Source organism: Mastacembelus armatus, chromosome 9 (assembly GCF_900324485.2).
Source record: "Mastacembelus armatus chromosome 9, fMasArm1.2, whole genome shotgun sequence".
NCBI lineage: Eukaryota > Metazoa > Chordata > Actinopteri > Synbranchiformes > Mastacembelidae > Mastacembelus > Mastacembelus armatus.
This window is the reverse complement of record NC_046641.1, coordinates 23,164,825-23,191,247: the sequence shown is the minus strand read 5'-3', so window position 1 is coordinate 23,191,247 and position 26,423 is coordinate 23,164,825. Positions and strand designations below refer to the sequence as shown.

Sequence of the window (26,423 nt, the reverse complement as noted above, 5' to 3'; positions counted from 1 at the left end):
TTGAAACCCATCAGGGGCCTTTCTGTGTGGAGTCTGCATGTTCTCCCTGTGCTTGTGTGGGTTTTCTCCAGGTACTCTGGTTTCCTCCCACAGTCCAAAAACATGTATGTCAGGTTGATTGGTGACTCTAAATTGCCCATAGGAGTGAGTGTGAGTGTGTGAGGTTGTTTGTCTCTATGTGGCCCTGTGATGGACTGGTGACCTGTCCAGGGTGTACCCCTGCCTTTCACCCAAAGAGAGCTGGGATGGGCTCCAGCAGATCCCTGGGATCCTGGCTAGGAATAAGGGGGTCTAGATGATGGATGGATAACTTTCCAAACAGTTGATGGTCTGTGGAAGTTCATACGTGTCCAGACTGATATGCACCTGATTTTGCTTTTGAATGGCACATGCTCTGTGGTGTTGGGGTTTAATGAAGCTTTTCAGACCTGAACACACCATATTTCATTATATTTCCAGAGCCTCATTTAGTCATCATCTCTTCCTTTTCTTCGGTAAAAGTCCAGGCACTGGTTGTAGCAGTGCTCTGTTTGATACTTCCCACTGGTCAATAGTATTAAGGTGTAAACGACACACCTGGTATCAGGCCCCGCGAGTGCGTTTATTTCCGCTTCCGGTGATTTGCCGCCAAAACTGAATGGCCTACAGGTAAGGCGGTTGCCATAGCAGCCTGCGACAACACAGACACCGGGAAGATGCAGTACAGCTCAGTCCCTCGTTTCCACGACCCTATAACTCAGTTTAAATGCTACGAAGATTATCTCGACTCCAAAGTGACGCCAATGGATTCATCTTACCTAACAGTGAGTCACTCTGGTGCAAATTATTGTCTTTATTTCTCATTGTTCCATATTTTCCCTACACTACCCCGGTTCCGTTTTGTTTTGAATACTTGGTCAGAACTGCATTTACTAAGCTAACAATTTAAGGTAATTTTGTGATATTCGACCACAGTACGGACTGCAAAATCATAACTTTTAACTTTTTTAAAGTCACCAAAATTCCCTCTTGAATTCGGCATGTACCAAAATCCTCCAGGTACATTCCTTTAGTGCTTTATCACTTCTTTCAGATCCGTTGTTTTCAGGACAGCTAGCTAGCTAACGTTAGCTAACATCCCTGGTGTAACGTCCCTTTATACAAGTCGACTTTTTATTACATATTTTTGCCATTTACGAAGCAAATTGTTGGCCGCATTGAACATTATGTTCTTAAGACTGTTAAATGGATTAAACAGACGTTTTTCAAGGTGTGCTTCTCTTGCCAGGGAGCAAAGATAACACTTGACAAAATTTTGGATAGAGGCTGGAATATTGTCCTCCTTAGTTTCACTCAGTACGACGTATGTTGTGGCTAAATATAGTGCTTTTTTCACTTCTTATAGCTTTTGCTGCATTAAAAACAGTGTACCATTGGACTTAACTAGCCAGTTTCTGTTGATGTAGTGACGCTAGGTGGCAGTCACACATAGGTTTGGTAATAGAGGTTTAGCTAACTGAGTCCAGAAGACACATTATCACCAATCAAGTTTTGGTTTATTTATTACTTTTTGTTTACTTAAACAGATTCAAAGCAGCATATTCGATAAATATGATTGTTAGTCTTTTCTTAGAGTTTGAAAAGGACAAAACACTTAAATTTTTTTTGTTCACTTCATTTGTTTAAGAGTCAGCTGTCCTTCAGCTAATTTATTCTCCATAGGTCCTTGTTAGACCCACAATTTACCATATTGGCTCTATATGGTACAAACTGGTAAGACATTGAGACTAAGAGGCTTTAACAATAATTTAAATTTCAGGTTTCAAGGACTCATTAGTGTCATTTGGTGAAATGTCCTCTTACCTGAAATGTATTTACTACTATTTACAAACATGCTGGGCTCATTTAGTACAAAGGAGTACTGGGATCATAAAAAAAAAAATCAGTAGCATGAATAAAATCAGTCTTTGTTTTTATCTCTTATTTTTAAGATCTCTTGTCTCAGTAGATGAAGTCTGGATCATATTTAGATTATCTATGATGTAGATTTCTTCTGGCTTTTGGTTGTACATTTTTCTAATAAGCATACAGATCCTTTTAAATATGCTTGAATTGGAGCTGCTCACCAGCATTGGGTAAATCCTGCTTTTGCCCAGCAGATGGCACACTTGCTAACAATATCAGCTGCTGCAATTGCCACTTTGTTTGAACACCTGTGTCCACACTGAAATGAGAACCAGTCATATCTGACCCGATAATCAGCAGCAGCCAATCACCATCAAACCCTTGTGTTGTGACACAACACAGCCAGCCCTGGTCATCTAACCTGTGTGGTCATGCTGATAAGGCCTATGGTCTAATAAATGCTCTAACTCTAAACCTACAGGTGACATTCCTCAGGATTTGTCAATAATTATAACTACATACTAAGACAACTGAACTAGTTAAAGAGGGTTTATTGCCAAGTACTACTGCCCCTGCTATAGATGTTGTGGAGTGGAGGTTCAGGTGTGTCATCTGTAAGAAGCAACTTATTCTTGAATTCATTCTTCTTGAAAATGAGGACAATGATCTTTAGGACAATTTTAGGACCAGCATATGTTTGAGACTCATTTCTGGTGAGCCACATCAAAGCTGAAGGAAAATATAACTTTTCCTCTCGGGTGCGGACACAGGCTCGGCCGCTGGGCTTTTGGGTAGGAGGACATGGGGCACAGGCTTTGATCTGACAAGCCACAGGATTTGACAGCAGGATTTGTTTTTTAGATGCTTTTATGGCTTGGCTGTCATGATGGCACGTCTACAAATAGTGATTGGAATAATGTAGCTAACAATCCGCCCCAAGGCACTGCCACAGACACACTTAATGTGTGTAGACGTTAAATTACTATAAACACACAAAACTACACTATGATAATCTGATACTTGCCATGTTGTAGACTGGCTCATCACTTCCATATTTTGGGAAGTAAACATAACAAATTTTAACCTACATCCTTAAATCTTACTGGCTGACAGCATTTCAGATTCCATTTTGTCAGTATTCATTGGTGATTGCTGAGCTGGACTGAGATCCAATAATGAAAATAGTAGCTTACAGTCCTAAAGTGGTCTCTAGGAAAGGAGTGAAAATAATTCACAGCATTAACAGGTTACCACGCCAAATGTCAAGACTGATAACATCTGATGATATCCAGCCCTGACTGCAGGCCATTTCTCCTCTCCTTGACTGACTCCTCTCCTTTTTTTTTTGTCTCTCTCAGAGCAGGGAGTTGGCCCGTAAGCTGGTGGAGCACGGCCACAAGGGCACGGTCCTCAGCAGGGAGGAATTTGAGGAGAGGAAAGCAGCTGCACAGGCTGCTGAGGCGGCAAAGAACAGCGCTTTCTACAACAGGAACCGACGAATGTGAGTTAACTTCTCACCATGCTCAGTGAGGTGTTATCTGCCTGACGGGAGACAAATTCACACCACCAGTCAGACACTCGACTATGCAGAGGTTCTGTTATGTTCTGAAAATATAATTTGTTTCCGAAGTGTGAATGTGGCCAGTTGATTTTGGAATCAATCAGTCATTATGGCTAGGAGAAGAAAAATGACTCTCCTGCACTGTGTCCATCTCTTGTTAGTCTTGTGTGGTTTATTCTATTGACTTCTCATTGAGTGTGGAAGAATAATATTTAAGATGAATGATCCTCACTCTTTTCCCTATAATTAGTTTGTTGTGGTGGAAGCTGGGAGCTCCCTGTGTGTTAGTTTCTGCACCACTGCTGTGATGTCTCAGCGTTTTTGGTTCCAAACCAAATACATTTGTCATATTTTTGTCAAAGTATATGACAGAAAATGTGGCCTTGACATATGTCATCCACTGTTTTCCCCCATGCAGTTGATTTCTTTTCTGTATTGTCAGGATGTTTTGTGTAATTTAAAACTCTCTTTAAACATAGAGGTGCATAATGAGAACAAAAACCACCCTTCATCTAATGAACTTCAGGCCCCTGTTGGACCTCTTCTGGTTAGCAGCGCCAAGACTGCTGCCTTTCCTGTAAACCTGCCCTGTTGAGTCAGATGAATGGGAAATTGTTGTTATCGATGGCTATAAACAGTAAAAAGTACTGGACACAAACAGCAGTGTGCTTTCTCAAGTTGGTGAATTGGTGAAGGTGTGTTCAAATGTCAGTAAAGTTCACGAAAAGGATCATATGTACCTCTTTGACAGTTACCGGGTAACAATGGACTTATGTTGTTCCTGTTATTAGAAATTCTGCCAGGAATGTGCATTTGCATGTGTTTGATTGCCCAATGCGGTGTTTTGCTGAATCATATTGCACATGTTCCTGCAAAAGTTGAGACAGGTATATCAGTTTTGTTGCACAACCCTGTGTTTTGTTGTTTTGGCTGTGGCTCTGTGTGTCAGGATCTTCCCTCTGCCGGCACAGTGGTCTCTTTAAAACAACTGAGGAGGCTGCTTTGGTGATGTTTTTTTTTATTGATGTCCTGAGTCCATCTTAGTCCATTCGGAGGTATTATGAGGCAAAGTTGTCAGACAGCACAACTGCGTACAGAGTCAATGGAAAGACACAGTGAGGAATGGGAATTTACAATGGTGTAAAAAACAGTTAGCACTTGTCCCTGTAAAAACTTGTTTCTGTAAAAACCTCATTACTACAGAAACGATGAGCATCAGTTCTGGAGAGACCTCATCCCCAATGTGCTCACCAGCATGTCAGGAACTCAGCATGTTGACTATTCAGGGGGACTGAGCTGTTCTTTCTGTCTGAACCTAAGAACATTACGCAACAGCAAACTATAGGAATGAACACCTGTTGAAGTACCACAGTAGCCCGTGTTTGACCGTCGGCAGTGATCCTGTGCAGCACAGAGAACTAGCTCAATCGGTGTGAGCTAATTTAAAGTGTGAGCTAAATTTTTTATTATATACAGTATAAGTGCCTTTGTCTTGGTTCCTGTGTTTTTACAGCAGGAGTTATTCCTCCATGCAATGAGCAGAAGCAGCGGGAGTATCTAGGGGAAAATGTATAATGCATTTTTGGCAGAAGTTCTCTACTCCTAATCAAAACATGACAGCTCATAAAAATGGAGTCTTTTATATTTGTATGCAGACTGGTAGCAGTTCAAGCAGCTTGTATTATCCTTTTTAATTCCATTGTAGACCAAAGGATAAATGGGGAGTAATTCATCAAGTCCCTGCCCTGCATTAACAAGGTTCAGATAAAACCAGTTCACATAAACAAGCTGAATGACAAAACTACAAACTGGAGTCCTCTATAAACTGCCCCTCCAGAGGACTGAGATCACACAGATATTGTTCTCATTTTGATAAAGCCCTGTGGTTGTGGTGTCTCTTTTGATGACAAGCCAGAACAGACCATTTACCACACACACACACACACCACACACACACAGGTGGTTTTGGAGTATCCAAACATTTACCTGCTAGGTGCTGAATTTGACTAAACCCTCAGATGGTTATCCAAACGTGCAGATGTCTTGCTGTTGCCCCCCACCCTCCTCCAATGTCTGTGAACATCAGTGACACTAGTGAAATGGGAGCCTCCACACCTGCAGTTACAGTGATATTAGGCCACAAAGCCTTTCATCTTGTCCCAACAGGATCAGGGGAAATGTTGTACGGGAACATTGGGATGTTGTATACACAGCAGTTTGTTCCGTTTCCAAGATCTACATCCATGTAGGGCCTGTTTCAAAGGCTGTGATCACGAAACGTGTTTGTAAGGGTCAAAAATTTTGTTTAGAATACAGATACTCATTGACAACATAACAGTCAGATTGATTTCAAATGAAGGCCTCATGGAAAAACCATGTTTTCAGTATAAAAAGGATTAAAGAAACAGCTCTGAGAAGTTTGTAATTTGCTCCTTATTGGCGAACAGCAGCTGTAGTCAGATTGGACGAACACTTACTACTATGGATTCCAGTTGTGACCCAGAGTCACAGTGAGGGAAAAAAAAAAAAGCATAAACACCCATAAAATCTTCTCAAACCACCCTGCCAACAAAATCCACTCTTCTTCTGGTGTTTAGTATGTTGATTATTTTACCAAACAACTGTATTATTTCCAGAAATTGCGAAATATGTGTCTTATTCAAATCCAAAAGGAAGCGGCAATGTGACATAGAAGTAGTAAATCAGGCTAGTGTATCAGTGTGTGGAGAACACTGTTTGGGACATCAGAATCTGTATAGGAAAAGCTTTTTTGTTACAACAGGGTATGTTGTAAATGAAATGAAAGGGTTTTACATTGAAAGAAAGGCATCAGAGTAAATGTTTTATTATGGTACAATATCCACATTACGACACCACTTAGTCACATATATTTCTATTTTTTCTGTGACTCTGGACCAAAACTGGAATCTGGTATAACTGAGGTGAATCAAAGATGACTGGAGCTGCCATCCCCCATGATTAAACAAGCTATAAACCTGCCTAGATTCCCAAAGCCCACGTTTTTTTTTCTCCAGATTGCTTGAGAAACAGCAGCTGGAGCTAGAGATTGTTTTGACATTGAAAAAAAAAAAAAAGACCCTAAATGATCATTGAGCAATTAATTTATTTCTGTCCTACTTCAGAGCCACTTTTTGTACCATTTAATACTAAAAACATACATTTTCAGTGAAATATTCCTTTAAGTTGGATCTTAGTGAATTATGTTTAATGTCAACACCACAATTGTAATATGGGAGCAGAGTTGTCCCTGTTTGTCTTTTATATACAACCTAACAGAATCTATCCCATACACAAACAGTGAAACGATGAGATGATATGTTTAATGTCATGTTTAACACTTTCCTTACCATCTGTCCAGGTTATTTTAATGATTTTTGTTTTGGATACGGAAATGTTCAGAGAAATTAGTTGAAATATTTGGACAAAAAAAAAAAAAAATCTTCTCAAAATATTTTTTCCTGCTCCATTAATAATCAGACTACTGCGAAAATCATCACTCAGTGGTAGTAGTTTTACAGTCTGTTGTTCTGAGCTGACCAGACCCTCAGCAAGTGGATTTTGATTCCACTCCAAAGTAATTAACCAGCACTGTTATGTAATTTTAAAATGAAAACACTTTACATTGGAAGTCGGTTGGTTCTATGTAAATGATAGCTTATAGCAAATTAATGTTATTTTTCATATTAAATCTAACCCTTAAATAACCATCTGATTCCTCTGCTGTCTTTGAGCCTTCCACACACTTGTCAGTGAAGTGTGGGCAAAGAAAGAATTTTAGTCCGATTCACCTGCTGTTTGGATTATTGCACCAACGCCAACAACCTGTAGGCGACTAAAGCCGACACATTTTTTTGACATACGGCTTTTGAACTAATTCACAGCTTTTATTGCTTTCCCACATGGGAAATTTATATCTCGCAAAATGACCTTAACAAGAGAGGGGAAAAAAAAAAAACATCACAACATTTGCAGACTTTTTCCATCGAAAGTAGCAGGTTTGAGCTGCATCCTCCCTCTATCTAAATGCAGGGTGTTCTGTGTGGTTTTCTGATTGGACGTCCACCAAACTGACCCCGTGAGCCCCCCCCCCCCCAACCCGGTTATGGTCACATTGTGAAAACACAGGCCCCGGGATGCAATGTACCACCTGCAAAGTGGTGAGTACAACCAGCACAGGGCAGCTGTGTAGTGAATAAACTAAATGTGGTTGTTCTTTGACTAACAAGGAAAAATAATGTATCCATCAACCCGAATGAAATAGGTGAAGTTAGGATTTGCATTTATTTGTGCCTTTTTCCACCAGATGTTAACCTTTGTTTCAAAAACACGTGAGACTTTTGCACCTGCATGCTTACCCTCTCATGGCATTGGGTAGCCATGCTGTTTTGGGAATGCCTTTTGCTTCTCTGTTGGCCTTAACCTATGTCTCCCAAGGCGTGTCTTTTTTCACTGTTCCGTCACTGCTCTTGTGTTTTTTTTTCCCCCCTTCCTTTCTCTTCTTTTCAACCTCCCTGTGCTCTCTTGGAGACCTTTAGTGCCTGCAGGTGTATAAATAGAGCTGTTTTAAATTAAGGGCTAAGCTCGCCTGTAGCGTGCATCTGATCAATGAATGCCCCTGCACCTGTGGTAATAAAATACCAAGGGAGTGGAGATAGGACTGTGAATGTTAATCAGATGTTGCCCTGTTGTTGGCCTGTCTCATTCTTAGGGACAAAACGCTCCTCCTGACTACTCAGCTATGAAAAAGGATGAAACAAAATAAAAAAAACATAGTGTGTTGTCGTCGGACACAAGTGAAATTCAATATGGTATTAAGAAGGAAACTTGAATGCTTGAATGAAGGGGATGCTTAATCATTTGTTTGTTGTTGTTTTTTTTTTTGTTTCTGGTTAAGCAAAAGCTGAATAAATGATCAGAATCAACAGATAGTTGGGTTAAAAAAATCAGTGTTGGGTTCTCATAGAACTTGAATTAAATTCCAAGTTAGTAAAATACCCATACACCAAAATCCCCACTGAGCATATTTAATGGGGAAACATGTAGTCTATCTGGCAGAACTCAAGTTTTAGTTCTTTTTAGATTATATTTGACATGTGGTGGAGTTTTTATAACTTATATTTGTTAAAATGTTGAAAGCTGAATAGGTACTGATAACATCCTGAAATAATTTACATGATTTGACTCAGATTTGAGAACATGCACACACGATCGAACACCAACTCTGTTTTGCTCAATACAAATAACATACATCAATCTTCAATGTCTTGATAGGGCAGACGAGTGCCGTTGAACAAACGTGAGGCCTCTGTTTCCTCTCTGCTCCAGCTGTGGCTCAGGCCCAGAAGTCCATGTCAGCATATGTCCCGAACTCGCGTGCTCACAGCAGCTCTATGAGGTTTCCATCAGGCTCCCCACAATCTCCCCGCAGTCCAGACCACAGCGATGCTCATTGTCCATTGTGCTGCTACGTTTTTAGTCTACCTTTAGAGTTCTCCACTCTCTAACTCCCTAATCTATATTAAAAGTGAGCCATCACTTGCAGTGCCAAGGAAAACCAGTGCCACAAACATGCACATTGAATACATTTCACTGCAGAGCCAACCTCCAGATGTATAGCAAAAATAAGAGTATGGATGTGAATGACATGAGAAACCTCACAGAGCTGATCCCAGGCTCATTTTTTAGTGAACCAAACCCCTGCCACTCTACACGTCAGCTACTCTGGTGAGGGCCCTCAGGCGACGAGGTTTTGCAGTGTCTATTACATGTCCTGTCAAGCCAATTGCCTTCCTTGCACTTTGTGATTTTGGACATTGTGTAAATTTGGAGCTTGCCCCTACACACTCAGTCAGAGACACACATCCTGTCAGGCTGAAGCTCGCCACCATGTCCCACCCTGCAGCACATGGATCAACATATACACCAGTTTAGGACCAGCTGGTGCAGCAGACAAACAGATAATAAATAAGTTGTCACTGGACCTGATGTTTTGACATTTTAGACTCCATTTCATAATTCATGTTAATAAATTGCCCACATTCACCTTATGCAGATAATTATGACTTATTTTGACAAAATATTTCCAACGGCAAGAAGACATTTAAGCTGCGCCACTCGTCCCATTGCTCTTGCCCTCATCTCTTTTCTGACAGAACAGAAAAGCTTTTTGCTCCTTCTGCTCCTTCTGTTTCTGGAGCTTTCAAAAGCATCTCCCAGTAAGATATTAAGTTATGGTCTGGTGGCTCCTATAGCATTCTAATGGTAGTGTTGTCTGTGCAGACATGCATTTGCATTTTTGCCTTATAGACGTGGGCTCTCCGCATATACATTACATGGGAATACCAGCTGTAACCCTGATGCAAGTCATACTGACTGGTAGCAAATTTGATATAGTTACAAAACTGAACCTTTTTCCAGTTAATATTTATACCACTGCACATACAACAGTGTGGTTATTGTTTTCAGATGTGAGATTTTTGGCTTTGATAAGTCAAGAATAGAAATAAACCTGTATAAATCGTGTTGCTGAGGAAAGTCTTCACTAGCCAGCATGAAATAAAATGAGTTGAAATATATTTTTAAATGATTTCGTGTGCTGTAATTGTAATGTAAGCTAATGAACTGCTTTGTTAACATGTGCAAGACAAGACTCACTGCTTTTATCTCATTTTAGGACTTTTGGGACACTGGATTTGATTTATGTTTTTGTTTCTTCATCTTATTAAAGTTCCCTAAAGATTTTTTTTAAAGTCTGAACATCAGATTTCATTTCAAAATATTAATCCGACTCATCTGGGCTACTGCATCCATAACTGAACACATAGGAGATTACTGTATGTTCCTCGAATAGAATACACTTTGCATCAGTAAGAAAAAAAAATCAATAGATAAAAATAATTTCTTTGATCTAGATTCAAAAACATGCACTTCCCAGGCAGTCGGTGCATGATGTGCAACCTCTTCAAACCCCCAAAGCCAAGGTGCCCACAATACACAAAGAAAACTCAGGTAGAATATCATGCATAGCACATATGTAACCGATACATTCAGTTCATTGTAATCAGAGGTGACAGAGGATATTATAAAAAAAGCCCAAAATATAGTAAATTGTCATGCTGTGTGGAATTTCCCTTGACGTCCGCCAGCCCAAAATAATATTTTCCATAAGATTCGTTTTCACAAGCACTCTGAGGAAAAATAATCTGGTGCAGTATGTGTTGTTTCTTAAGAAATCATCATAGTATTATTGAAAATTCCCATCTGCCATATCAACAAAAGCTGCAGTCTGATGAAATCTGTTGATCTGTCTCAAGAATAAAAGGAGAAATTCTTTCAAAGCACGTTATTTATTGCCTATCATTACCTGAAAATCTCTCAGAAAACAGTATTTGGCCAGTTGCTGAATATTTATTTGCAAAACGAAATCTACAAATTAAGGAGGAATGCTATCCCCCCCTTCCTCAAAGAGCTTTTTAATGACGTTCCATCAATTATACTCTGAATCATTTTGTGTTGCTAATATTTGCATTAGGTCGCGAGTTATTACAAATCAGGCTTGTTTTGGCATGAGTAATGAAATTGGACAAAAGTTGAAGCTGAGGGCAATGTGAACAATATTGATTTTCCTAACTATTACCAATGAAAAGTGCAGCTTCTCCTTTCAGCTCTGCAAGCAGATGATTAAAATGTCTTTGAGTCCAGTACAGTGGCAAACCCTTGATTCATTTCTGATTAAGTTTCTAGTTGTGTGATATTTTTGAAACACTGCTGAGCTGATAATAGGTGCTGATGCAGCTTTACTGACCTGGACTGACTGCAATGTGACATCTGGACGTTACGGCCTGTAGGAGACTTTTCAGTAGCTGGTGTTCCCAGGTATTAGCTTTGTGCATCCAATTTGTGTTGTTTTGCAGTGTTACCCTCTTTTAATTGGCACAACCACACATCGTATTTCCAAAACTAGCATTATATCTGTTCACATCCCCTCCTCACTTACTCCAGGACCCCCCTGCCTTGAACATAATCCAAAAAAATAGACACTAAAAGCGGGGCACAGTTAGCTTAATACCTGGCCATTAGACCCTAATAACCATCATTTAATACTGAAATTCTTTTTATTCCATCTAAATGAGACTTGATAAGAAATTTAATTGACAGGAAACTCAAACTTGCAGTGTTCCCTGTGTTTTGCCAGAGTATTATTCAGTCTCCGTGACTCTGTGTGTTTCTTTAGCTACTGGATGGGGCTTACCCCGGTCACTTGCCTTCTCCACACCTGTGTTTACTTTGGGCCCTCGGCCCCCGTGACCCAGCAGCAATCCTTCATTCACTCAGAAGATGGAGTAAGGTTCCAGCCTCCAAATATGTGCTATTCATGCACTTTTACCACTTAAGACTTTCATTGTGGGGCACTGGCCAGGTGACTAGTTAACATGACAATCCTTATCCAGGTTTCATATTTTTTGAAATGTTAACATTCAGAGCCTTTTCTCCTTTTCTGTAATGTTAATGGAGGAGAAATTGGCCGGTTGCTTGTGCTTGTAGGGGCTTAAGTTGCCTTGTTGGCCAGAACAACAGGCAGAACTGGATGCAGTGATGTAAAGATGAAAGAAACAGCTTTTATGACAAGGTGACTGCTAGTTAGTGGTGTTTTCTGTGAGGTTTGGGATCATTACTTCCTCTCACAACTTTTTTATCAGATTATTCATGATTCAAATCAGATCTTTGCAGATTTTAGAGTTGTGGTACATCTTTCCTTTACAGGATTTGATCTTCTTTTGTTAAATATAAACCACATGAAATATTCTTCAGCAAGACACAGAATACTATAGACTTAATCTTATGAGAGTATAAAATTGAATCTTCACACAGTACAGCTCTGGTTTTTGTTGTTGGTAAAATACTTGAAAATACACAAAATAAATTAAATACTTTCAATTGTACTTTTTTTTTTTACTGCTTTTTTTTTCCTTCTGCATTCTTAACCACCACTGAGAGGCCACCAATGACCTGTTTACTGCCTTTAAGATGTTAACTCGGTGTGGATCTGATGAATGCTTTGCACCGTCCAGTCTGGATGCATGCCAGAGTTCTGTTGCTCGTACTGTGGTGTTAACTGTTCAGATACTTGGGCCAGTGCTTTTTCAGGTGTGGATACATTAGTACGTGCCAAAACCACGTTTCCATCGAAACGGACCAGCCGAGGGTTTAAAAAAAAAAAAAAACTGCCACGGTGTTAAACAAAGTCATTAAACTGATGTGATTTGTGTTTCTCCTCTTTTTGTATGCTGAAATTTGCAAAGTCTGCTGGGATATTCTCACATTCTTCATGATTTTGTAGGAAGAACACTGATGTCTCACATTGTTTATGACCATTTCTGTCCAGAAAGGAGAATACTAACAGCACTGTGTACTGAGATACCAGATGCTGACTTGAGTCTACCTCATGACTTTGAATGTGTGCCATGCTTGCTTTCTGCAGATGCACTATTTCCTTACAAATAGAAAAGAAAGGCATAGTCACACGGAATTAATTTCACTAAAGAATAGTCTTAGATAGTTGTGTATTTTAGCTCACGGGAGTTAGAAAAATCACACTAGTCTGGAGCTATACTGTGTTAAAGGGTGAAAAGCTTCCATAAAGGACCTTTAAGGCTTCATGTGACTTTTTCAGGTTAAGAGAAACATTTCAAACCGAGTGTTGTCTTTTCCAGGACACTGGCAAGTGCAGGAAAAGAACTCAAAGATAACTTCCTGAAAGCCCTGGCAGAGCGAGAGGAGGCCAACCGCAGTGGGAAAATGACTGTGAGTACATTATTACAGCACTCCAATTGCTACGTAATGGGATTCCCCTCAAATATTTCTACAATTCCATTAGGATGGGAACAGAATCCATACTGTGTCAAGTTGAGTGGAAATGACCCCCCCACTCCCTCATCCCCTCATCCCTAACCCAAATACCATGACAGCCAGCTGCCCGCCCCTCTCCCATCCATTACAGCCTGTTCACCAATCTCTGCCTTGTCCAAGGTGTGCTCTTCAGATTGAACCTCTGAGATCAGTGGTATCAATATCGGCCTTAATTTAAAAGGCATCAGCTTAAGTAGTAAATTATTATAGTTTCCTGCACTTGTTAATCTAGATCACCCCAGTGACATAAAACAAAAATACTATTAATGTTGGTTTTCTTTTTTGTTCATTAAAATAAGTAGAATTCACAGCTTTATCAGCTAAATGTTTCAGTGTGATGCAAAGTTTGTCATCTGTCGGTGTCTGTTGCTGCAGATTTGCTTTGTCAACTTGAAATCAGTAATTTTGTTGTGGGAGGTAGATGAGAAAAATAGGATGCTGGCGTTATTGGCTGCGTGTTATATCTTCGTAGAGAGCGATGTGTCTATACTTTCAATAATTGGAGAATAGTTGGAGATGAGGACTGAAAATACTTTGTCAAGGACTGTGTTTGTGACTATCATGGACAGAGTCTCCAGGTGCAGCTGAAGAGTAGAGAGTGTCCGTATGGTTTCATCAGCCCGTGACCTGCAGCGCACACTAGGGCAGCTCGCAACAGAGTGTGAAGCAGTCAGAATCAAAGTCCACACCTCCATGGCTGGTCTGAGGTACTCAGGTGCAAGAAAATGGGAAGAATATTATGTGTTTTTTTGTCTTTGGAATGAAACGCAGGAATTCAGTTCAGAATATGTAGATCTCATTCAAGAGAGAGGGTAATATGGAGATCGAAAGGTATATTGTTGTGGCTTCAGCAGGCATCGTATTGCCTGCAGTGGTGAAAGTGGAGATTTGACTTTGGCCTTAACGTTCAATTCACCTGTTTGTCTATGCTCGAACCCTCACCTATGATAATGACCTAAACAAATGCAAATACAAGCAGCCAAAATTTGTATGCTTCAGAAAGCAGCTAGAATGGCAACTGGTCAAGATGTTTTGGACATGCCATGATGGGAGCAGACTCAGAATAGGTCATTAAATATCTCGTTTGGCCTGTAAATCCCTCCAGAGCCGACTGGAAGAGCTTGAGAAAGCAGCCAAGAAAAGGAATAACTTGTTTAGCCTGCTGCCCTAATACACTGCTCATTTGAATTTAAATTGATAGATAAAAGGATTTGAAAATATCCTAAATTCTTAGTTTAGACATTTCAATGTTGGGTTTATTGTTATTTGATATTTATTGCTTGCACATCTGTCCTGTGTGAAGCCAGATTGCTGTTTTGTGAGGAGAGGGAGGTGTTTTTAAGTCAGGACAGAACCCGCATGGTGATTCAACTTCGATGCACCAGGGGAGAGATTTAAGCCTCTCACCATGAAGCTGACTATTTTTACAGCAAACATTACTTTTAACTGCGTCCTCTGTTTCTACTTACAGTATTTGATGAATAAAATGTGTACAGTTCAAGAACTGTATTTGGCATTGTTCTGCAGGGAGTGTTAGTGTTGATAGACTTCAAATGATTCATTTCTAACATGGTGGCGTACAAAAAAAGTTGTTTTGTTTGACCTCAATTTACTTGCCCACGTGGGAGTTGCAATTATGAGATCACATAAAGTGCATGGACCGGAGTAGATGTAGTAACACCAGAAGTTTCCCACTGGATGTTCACTGTGTACATAGTACCATGTAAAAAGCCCCTCTCTGTCATATCATGACATAAGCCATCTATAATACAGCTTTTCTCTCTCTTTTTTTTTTTTACAAACTCCAGTAAAATTGTTCCAAATATTTCTTCCTCTATACAGAAACAAAATCCATATATATAAAAAAAGGAAAATATGATGTTATGTACTATCAGCGTTGTTTTGGAGAGATTAAACTTTCCCACCTCGTCTTATTTTTCATCCATTCAGAGCTTCCTTTGTTGAAAAATTAAATCAGGATGATGTTTATTTTCCTTTGAGCTCCACTTTGTTTTAAATTGAAGCCACATTTGTGCACTTAATTCCTCTTCTCTTTGTTTAAGTGACAGGTGATCCAGATACACAGTGACGAGACTTGATCTTATCACTACATTTACATCATACTGATGTTTGCGAGACATTAGCATGTGTGGACATACAGTATTACATGTTTTACCCATGTTTTGTACAGAACATAACCTTTGTTTTTAATTTTGTTTTGTAATTTGCTGGTATGCATTGATTCATGTGGTTCACATACACAGTATTTTTTATAAAAACATCTGCTAAGAATTTCCAACAATTATGCAGTATGAACAGCTCTGGGCACAGTTTGAGTTTCTCCCCCCTGCTCTCATTTGCACCTAAGATATTTTTTATGAAAGTGTCAAATAACGCACGTTCATCCTCGATAAGGTTCAATAATAATAAGACCACCCAGCATCATAACGTATCTTTCGGTGTGGGCTTTCTAAAGGCCGATATAAACACATGCCTGAAGCTCCTGTCTGCCACGCTCCTCAAACCTGAGGATCAGTCCCACTAACAGATTCCAGGTCCTCATCTTTGCACGTTTTTATTGCACTCTAATGCATAGCAGTCCTTGTCCTGCATGTGTTTCTCACTTTTATGCATAATTTTTTATGTTTGCACATTGTTTTCTTAGACTTTTGTCATTCTATCATGCATGGTTTAACAGACTCACTAACCTTAAAAAACCTTGTAAATCAAACTAAATTGGCATAATATGTTATTTGAATTTCAATTTTGCTGGTCTTGTAATCTCAAGCGATGTTTGCTGGAACTTTCTCAAGTGTCACCAACCTAATTTATTGTTAGGTAAATTCTTTTAACAAACAGACTCAGAGGACGAACTTCGGTAAGATTATATAGAAGTTTTACTTGCAAGGAGTTACAGTCACACAGCACCTTATTACAGCATGAGGGTCACTGGCTGCTTGCTGCCCAACACATCAGTTTTCATGGTAACACAAAAAGGGAGGTGATTTCTTACAGAAAGACATCTGGGCCTTTATCAAATAGTCAAGGTTAGAGCAAACTGTGCTCACTGAGAGTAAAAATTATATTTCCACAATACACAATAGGCCCTATTCAGAAGTGTTTCAGTTCCGGCTGTTGCAAACCCTTCTCAAAGAGAAACAAAATCAGCATAACTGTGGTCAGACAGTCAATATGTTTATTGTCAGTGTCACCCCACAAAATAGACTAAAGGGGTGCCAGGGTTGATACATTGGACCCTCCATGACAAAATGTACTTCTGAGCAGTCTTCTCCCCAGGTCACTCTACTCCTCATTCACCTAATTCCCCAGGGCGTGGTTGGTTTCTTCACTGGTTTGAGACCAGTGGTCCCTATTGGTCCCACCCCCCTTTATAGCCAGACTTCACCACAGGTTAGTTGGAGTTTAGAGTGAGTCCCTGCTGGTTTGACAGAATTACTCAGACAGTACGTTTACCTCTTTACAGTGTGTTAAATGAATCCAGGAAGGTCTTTCAACAATTCTCACAACCACGGGTGTGGACAGCAGTACTTGGTAAGGTCCTTCCCAGCACAGAGAATACCAATAATTCCTCTTGATGATTTTTATGAAGACCCAGTCTCCTAGTTTCACTCTAGAGTCAGGTTCAGGCTCAGGACCCTCCTGTTGTGCATTAATCACAGATACAACATTTTTATTAGTCAACATTTTTGCCATGTAATCACCAATGGTCTCAGTCATGTGAGCACCCTCCTTAATGAATGGTTTTAGCTCAGGAAGATGATAACACTGCAGTAAAATGTTTAATTACCAGATTTATAAAATATGCACCATTATCACAACAGATTTTCTCTGGAATTCCAAATCTGGGAATAATAGTAGTTGTCAGTGTTTTAGCTGCTGTTAGTGCATCAGGATGCTTTGCTGGAAACACTTCAGTCCATTTGGTTAATGCATCAACTGCTGTTCAACTGCAACTGTAGCTTGTAAAGGCAGTGGTTTCTGTGCTACTAATTTAGCAACTTTGTGAGCTTTACAATCACCAAAAGAAATCATGTCTATTCCTGTCATGCCAGAAGTGTTTCAGTTCTACTAAAGTAAGGTGGATCAGGTCACAGGAGGGCAAACATTTTAACTCCTCTAACACATCCCTCCTGTTTATGCTTAGCGTAACTACTATATGAAAATGTTTAGCGGATCATTAATGATAATTATTCTGGTAAAACACACACAGTAAGATCAGAATGGTTACTTTCTGTAGGAATTTTCCTCTAACATTTATCATAAAGGGTTTCATCATTGTTGTGAAGGACTGTAAGGACAGAAAATCATCCATTATAGGCACACAATGGACAAGGAAAAGAAAATACTTAAAGCTATTGAGTTATTGGCTTACCTTTTAATGGATGACATATTCATTGTCATCTTCCGCCTCATTCATCAGAGGTCAGCCTTTGTCCTCCTTTCATGTCATGCTTAGCCTTTTAAGTCAGGTTGAAATTACACCTGTCAGTTAATATACTTGTCAGGTTGTTTGTCCTCCCCCAAATGGTGTTTCAAAAGATTGATAGCAGACATGACTCTTGATGAACAGAGCTCATCTTCCCTTTGTGTGCTGCCTCTCTCCCTCTGGTCTGTCTCTCTCGTACAGAGAGAACCAAAGGAATACTGGGAAGTGAAGTCAGTTTTGCAATGGAAAATATTGACTTTTAATTGGTTTTACTTCTAGTTTTCTCATCAACACTCACTTTTTTTTAGTGTGTAGAAGGGGCTCACCTCTATATTTCTTCTTAGCTGAACTCGTAAAGCTTTCAGTGCCTTGCCTTCGTTGTGCTTTGACTTCCCCAGCCCTGTTGCGAAAGCTGCTTCACTGCCAAAAGTCACACACAAACAAAAGCTGCACCTGGGCAGCTTTGGCTTTATTTGCACTAGGTAAGAAGTTAAGTTTTTTATCAAATCCAGGTCACACCTGCACAGGATGCCCGAGGGTGTCCATTGTTGGGAGGTTTGCATCTGTAACTGAAGGTGTACTGCCACCACCCACCCCCTGTTTGTTTTCAGATGCGGTTGACGCACTGATGGTGTCAATGTGAAATTACAACATATCAGAATAATGTTCGGCTGATGAACGAGCACGGTGAGTCTAATTCACTGGCGCTTGAAGGGTTCTTTGGCCAAATAGTGACAGATTATCATTGGATGCATGTGCAAAATATTATTTTTTTTGTGTGTAGAAAAACTGTCCTGCCAGACCAACCCCACCTGTTTAACAAAAGTGATTAATTAAACTAACAGTGGTGAGATGGTCTAATTTCATTGAATGATATGTGGTTATTCATGGTGTGCTACAAAGAAAGTACATGACAGACATGATGATTGAAGATAACTGATGATGAAGTATTTCACTTTCATCAAGTATTTTCAGTGACTTTTATTTAGTTACAAATGATTTTTGTATGACTGAAGAACATTTAATGTACCCTGAAAGTAAATATTCACTGCCTTAAGAGGCAAATAAATATGTTTATTATTCTCTCAGCAAAGCCATCACTCACTTCCTAACAAGAGAGAACGTCATTACAACAATGCACCTGGCAAAGTGCCTCACCATAAAGAATGAATGAGTTTGTTTGCTCTCAGCTCATTCCCAAGCAACAGTCAGTATATTGTGTCACGGTATTAGAGAACACAGTGAGGGGAGTCCCATTCAACCTGTCAAACCTGGTTAACAAGAAAAAATATATAGATTATATTGCATATACGATTTGGCGTCCAGTTCAATCATTTAGATTATTTACCATAAAATAATAAAAATGTATGTTGGGAATTATCATCTAAAAACAGCAAAAAATAAAATGTATAGTCCTTGTGCGCAGGAGGGTACAGCCAGGTCACTTCAGTTACATAAATGCTGGTTTGTGCACACTGCATGGAGACATTTCAATATTTTCTCAGAAAAAGTAAATTCATCTTGTGGTCAAGTTGAGCAGCAGTGTGAGCAAGATGGTACATTTTCAGCAGCCGCATGAAACATATGAAATTCCTGCACAAAAATTGTGTGTAGTTCTAACATCCAGGTTCAGCTGGATAACTATTTCAGTAGGACATCTTGTATTTTAAAAGAAATCACCAAAACGATGAGTCTAATCTCTCCCCGCGTGCAGTTGTACTGATGTGCTGGTGACGACAATTGGTCGCAAAGGGTTAAATAGTTTACCAGGCTAGTGGGAATTTGCTGTGTAGTAGCCAAATGAGCATGTGGACTACAGCCTTAGCTTTTCTGTCATGATGTGACACCAGAATATGCAGCGAGAACTGGATCCTCTGTGCTTTCTGTTCATCTAAGTCTGTACATGGTCCCTTACGATACATGATTATTAATAATAATTATTGCATGGCTGTGAGAGATGTACAAAGTTATATCTTACTGCCCTTTCTGTAATAACAGAGATCTATGGTCTTTTGCAAAGTGACCTGTTCCTGTCCTTCACATGTGCAGTATATTTAAAATACTGTATATTCTATAGGCATATTTAGGGACATGTGTGGTTTTGGTTGGTGCACAGCAATGGTTTTCCATTATTAGAGACTTCTAACTTGAAATGATTTTCAGTCTCCCACTGTTTCAGTTGTGGAATTTAGCTGGTTGGCCTTTGCCGCATGTCTCATGCCCACAGGGGACATCCTGCATAAAGGAAGTGTTTGTCTTTGGTCTGTGGACCCAGCGAGTTCTGTATTGATAAGCTTCTGTCGCTATAGATAATAAGGTGGTCAGTCATGCAGCCCAGAGATCAAGTATAGCATTGAAATTAAAGAGGAATTCCCAGCCCTATTGCATTACAAGGCGTGTGTGTGTGTGTGTCCCCGCTGCCTAGTCCCTATGTCCTTGTCATGGGCAGTAAAAACAACAATGGCAAGTTTGATTTCAAAGCAGCAGGACCAAGGTGGACAGCCTTTAGAAAGGAGAGAGTCCTGCAGGGCTATCATATGACCTTGACTTGAATGGTGTCACAGAGTTGTGGAGAGGTGGGGATAAGGCCCCAACAGTTTGCAACCATCTATCAAGTGGACAAAATAGACTTATTGTGTGGAGAAGCAACCATTGTGATATTTGAGAATCACCTGATCAGCATCTACTTTTTCAGCTGTAAGACTTGATTTCACCTGATGCACACACAGAAACCGCTGCATGTTAAACTTTATACTGTATATACTAAAAATGACATAAAACCAACAAACCCTGTTCTGCTGTTTTGACTCTTAAATCATGCAGCTATTTTTTTTTTTTTTTTAACTTTGCACTGTAATATTTCAGCTGCACTTTCTCACAGTTGCTGGTCCTGAGGAAAACCATAATATTTAACTGTGAAATATTACTCTTGGCTGATTACAAGACACGGATTTCATGGCTAGTGTCTTAGTCTATAAAAAGAAAACAGATAGCCAAAGTATTATGTGCTAAGTTAGTCCACACAGCCAACATGGCAGCTGTGTCCTGTATCTCAATGGGCCATATCTGCCACTGAGGGATTTGGAAAAGAATGAGGAAAACAAAGATTAAACTGCCCTGATGCTGTTTACAGTTGTATTTTGGAGTGCTTAAAATGCTAATCAGTAGATATTAATAAACTACAAATCTGTTTTCTGTTAGATAAACAGGACTTCCTCTGGGAGGTGCAGCTGCTATCAATAGCTGAATTTTGACTTGTAATGTTTTCTTGAATGAAAGCAGTTTGTTGGTTATGTTACAAAAGCCAAATGCAGTGATAACAGGCTGGAAGCTGCTTCGTTGCATATGAAAGGGTTGTTTACCTATAAGAGCATCACATACCAAGTGCAGGTGGCACTACTTGCCTCATTGTTTTGCCGTTAAAAGTGTGGATGAGCCCCCACCGTAATGATTTCTTCAGCAACCCTCCCCCTCCTGTGAACAGCTGCTATTATCCAGAGACATTGCCCCAAACATGTGGCCCCTGGACCATTTTCAGAGCAAATGAAAATGGATACACTTAGTCTAATCTGAGGATTTTTTTAAGCAGATTTTTCAAATACACTGGGAACACATTTGGGCTGTGGATTCATGTCACCCTCAGAACATCCTTCAGCTTGATTTGCCACTAGGAGGATGGAGAATCATATTAAGATTTCTGGTTAGTATTAAAGGAAGACATGATTTAAGTGGAGGCGATGTGGGAGTCTGGATATACTATGATCGCTCTTTGCCACCAGTCTTTAAGGCCTCTTATTTTGGAAACAGTCGAAAATTTATTGGGTTGCATCCATCCATCCATCCATCCATCCATCATCTAGACCCCCTTAGTCCTTAACCAGGGTCACAGGGATCTGCTGGAGCCTATCCCAGCTCTCTTTGGGTGAAAGGCAGGGGTACACTCTGGACAGGTCCCCAGTCCATCACAGGGCCACATAGAGACAAACAACCTCACACACTATACTAGACTATAAATGCACAGAAAGTCTTGTTGTTGTTTTCTACTGCAGCAGTTTGTACCTTTAGGCCAGATATTTAATCAGACTTTTCTGTTGCTGGTAGAAGGAATTAATAAATCAGTCATCTAAGTTGTCAGCTAAAGAAATATAACTGTATTCATGTTATTTGGTGATTTAGAGATTAGATAAACCTTCTTTATCCCTGAAGGGAAATTCAATTTTAATATTTAAATATTAAAGCATCAGGTTAAAGTGACCGGTATGTAGTTAAAACGTGAGTGAATCAGATTTACTTTGAACAAATAAACAAACACAACTGTACACAACAAAGATGGTAACTGCTGTAAAAGCTGGAAAAGATCTACATGAGTTGTTCAAACAAGGTCGGTTAAGGTGAACTTCTCTTTCAATTCAATCACAGACATACTCCTTATTGCCAACATGAACTTCTGGCAAAACGCATCTTTCTACATTATTTGAATAGTTTGGATTCATTGTTAGCACATATGGACTCCAGTTCAATCTGCGATTTGTGCACGCTCACTATTCAGATCAGTTGTCTTCTTGAAAATGACACAGTAGTTACACACATGCTGCACCTGCTGCCGCACAGATCAGATCGCACAAGTTAAGTTCAGGCTGTGAGTAACCTCTGGCGTCTCTCAGGAAGAAGATGGGTCCAGACACAATCTGGCACAGTCTAATCACTGTTTCTGAGGGGGATCCAAAAGTGATGGTGTAAGACAAATGCAATGCAAAAGAAATGTAAACAAAGGCAGCAATGTGTGTGACTGCATCAGAAAAATGTCTTATTTTGAATGTGAGGCTGCAAATGAACCGAAGTATAAATGAACAGACTTCGTAATGGTATTTAAATGACCATATTTCAGAGTGTAACAGGTTTATTATGGGACCTGCTCCACAAAGTGTTGATTTCAAGCCTTAGAAGTATAAAAAAAATACTGCCTGCACATGGCAGGTGCACATTCCTCCAGGGACAAGCCAGAAAGCTTTAGGTAGTATTTAACACAGATGTTCAAGCCTCCAAACATATAACAAGCACATGCACCCTGTGTCTTCCTTATACATAAATGGGAGGTGGAGTAAAAACATGCCAAGGTTCCTGAGTCCATGCAAAGTGCAAATGAAAGGAATGCAAAAGATAATCTGGCTGCATTATAATAACAGCTAAGGATGATTTCAACCTCACACGAAAGGATTATAAACAATAACTCCAACGAGGAGAGACCTGTGGCCTTGATATGTCAAAAAAGGGCAAAAATTGATGCCACAGTTGTGCCTAACTAAACTTTGCAAAGTAGTTTTGACCAAATTTGTACGATGAGATAAGCCACGACTACGACTTGATTGTGAGTTTTGTGCATTTTAGTCGTCCTCCATCTGTCTTGTAAGTTGATGTCTGAATAAATGTTGAGTTGTAGGAGAGAGAAGAGGATTTTAAAGCTAATGATTCATGAGGTGTTGTGCAGTGTTTCCAATCAAAGCGATGTCAGAAGCAATTCTGCAGCTCCCTGCTGTTTCGTTCTTACTCAGAGGTGGAAATGTACAAGTTCACACCTTTGCAGGAGCTACGGTAGATTCTTTAAGTGCTACCAAGGTTTACTAGGTAATCTCTTTGGTTAACAAGGCAGCACCATGAGTGCTGAAGGGATCCATTTATGGTCAAAACATTGATACCCAATCTGGGAATTCGGCTAATGCGTATCCGCTGTGAGCAAACATATGGAGCACATTCTTCAGAATCTTCTTTGTTTTATCACTACACACTGGACTGCTTTGGCTGTGTATTATTCCACCTGAGTAAATATTGGACGGCATCTCTCCTACTTAGAGCCATGCACGTCTTCAAGAGGTATTCATCCCCTATTTATCTCCTCTCCTTTTCTTCAGCCCAATAACAGTCACGTCCCTCTGAGATCAAGTCATGGAGTTTGTGTTTTTGATTTGTATCCTGAGAGACCAGCTGCTATTGATGGACAGTTTCTCATCAAGTCAGTGTCAGTATGTGTCTCTGTTTCCTACACACAGTCCCACTGAAATGCCAAACATTTTAGCTCATAGTTTAACTTTCAATCTTCTAAAAAAGTAGACAGGCCAAATTCTCAGCATATTTTCATGTCATTGTAATGCATATTAGCACATGTATGAGGTTCTCTCCAGGAAGGATTGCAGATGGTGTGAGTCTATTAACAAATATAAGGGATTTTAACTCAATTGTATTTGAGCTACCTTCTATTAAACAATGGATATACACTTTGGGAAACTCTTAACTTATTCCTCTCCTGTCTTCTCACTATCTCACTGTCTGAGGTTTGAAGACACATTTTTATCAGACCTCAAGGGAACCACTATTACGCAGAAAAGTGTCAGACATGAAAAAAAAACAAAAAACAAGAGCTGACTGAAGTATGTAATGATGAAGAGGACATTTAAATGAAAGTCACACACATTAAATACATGTGACAGACCTGTGGGCAGATCATGTAAAATGAATCGTGAAATTCATCTGCTCTGTTTCACATGCAGGTGTTGAAATTGATAAAGGTATTTGTTTTAATGAGCTTTGTTGGAAGGCAAACAAGGCAATGAACACGCCCATATTTGTCAGAAAAGCAATATGTAACCTATTTATCTTATGCCAGATAGTGAGAGCTTAAGACTCGTTTGTGGTGTATGCTAAATGCTTGGGGATGACTATATGACTTCACAGTCAGGTCATCTCATACTGAGGTGTATGTTTTCTTAAACTGATAAAATGTTATAACAGTTTTTATTTTATTTTATTTTAAAACCAGGATGAGCTGCATTCTCTGTCTAAACGCTGGTTTCGTCAGTAGCTAATAAAACACAGCTTCTGTGTTAAAAAGCATGTCACATCATGGCTCACCTTTGATTTTGAAATTGCACTGTTTATCACAGGAGCATACTACAGCAGTTTTTGTCTCCTGTCCAAAACACACACACACACACACACACACTTATGTCCAAACTAACACAGTTACCGCAGCGGCTGGCCAGAACTCACCTGCTGTTTAACATATTCTTTAGTTACCTACCAAAGCAGCTGGTGCAATACATAAACCTCCAAACCACAGCCAGAATTCCCCTGTATTTAGCTAACGGCTGGTATTTGCTTCCCATCCTGCCCTCTTGGTCTTTTTCGCTGTGTACCCTTACAGTACTTCCAGCTCCAACTTTATTTATCGCCTACGTATTTCCAGCTGCCATCTGGTCCAGCTGATATCACTGTGGTGGTCTGGTTGTAATATGGATATCCCCCTAATTTATCTTATCTACTGTGACAAAAAAACAAAACAAAATCTGCTCATCTTGTCTTAGCAGAAAATAGTCTGGTATCAGCCAACAGAGAGCAGGAAAAGGGTGAAAAAGATAAACATGTTTGCACTTCCAGACGTGTAGCATTGCTCTTTCTGCTTTGGACAAAGGAAGTGTTGTCTTAAACCACAAGCCCCCCTTTTCTTTTTTTTTTAGTTATTTCAGAGCCACAGAAAGCCGAGATCAAACAAAATCACAGTCTCTATTATTCTTTTCCTCTTGCAGAGCTGAGCTGAAGTGCATTTCATGCTTTGAAAAACACAGTGAAAACACTGTGAATTCCTTGTGCTGCAGTGACAGCCGGCGATTGCAGGAGTCTCATGGCAGACCCAAAGGGGAGCTTCTCAGCAGAGCTGCAGGCCAAGTAAAACAGAATCATGTTTGAACACCTATTTCCACTGGGATGTTGGGAGGGGGAGCTCCCCAAGCTTTAATCAGGATCTTAAAACAGGGAAGCCTTTGATAAAGACTCCACTCGGTACATTTATCTTATTCCTCTGAAGGCTGTGCTGGCTTATGTCATCCACTTTGATCGTACTTTTTTGGAGCACAGTGTCGGACATATCTCTGCTGTCGATAACACACTGGTCAAGTTGTGATGTAGAAGAAGGAAAAACCCAAGAAGAAATCTAGACCCCACCTTCCCCCCTCATATCCGAATCACATGCGTGTGTGTGGTATGGTACTACCTCCCACATTTTTATTTATTTTTTTTTCTTCCTGTATGGAAACAGTGTCATTCATTTTCCAAGTGCTGTCATAAACATCACCTTCTGGTTAAAGAGGAGCTGTGACAGGGTGCTGCCCCACAATGTGCGAGGGCAACAATATTTGACTTGGACGCGTTCCTGGTGATGAGGCCAAACCCTGCAGCAGGCCTCTTGGCAGATGTCGTGCATGAGTGCTTTGGAATAATGCTGATAGGAGCTGAGCTGGACTGGACTATACCCATGACAGGCTTGGCTTTAGTCTGTATACACCAGGCAGTGGTATAACACTCTGGACTCAAGTTGTCAGAGAATTAAATTTCCATCAGTAATCACACACTGATATATCTCCTTCTCTTCATGTTATTGTTGATCTGAAATGGTTTTTCAGCCTACTCCTGGCAGCTGGAAGCTTCCAGTTGCCGCTCTGAACGCTCATCGTCAGGTGAAAAACCTCCCGGGTGCTGGAAGCGATATTTTAGTGACAGGAGAAGCGGTTTGTTTGGAATAACCCGAGGAATTGACGACTTTGGCTGAAC

General features: G+C 40.0%; 1 protein-coding gene across 1 annotated transcript in view; it reads left to right on the top strand.

Annotated features, from left to right (window-relative positions):
- Positions 1-681: 681 nt before the first annotated feature.
- Positions 682-26,423, top strand: part of cfap299 (cilia and flagella associated protein 299) — a 59,439-nt gene continuing 33,697 nt past the window's right edge. The window contains exons 1-3 of the mRNA XM_026322083.1: positions 682-803; positions 3,243-3,385; positions 13,180-13,270. Coding sequence (XP_026177868.1) covers positions 696-803; positions 3,243-3,385; positions 13,180-13,270 — 342 coding nt within the window. The 5' untranslated portion in view covers positions 682-695. The remainder of the gene's footprint in view (positions 804-3,242; positions 3,386-13,179; positions 13,271-26,423) is intronic.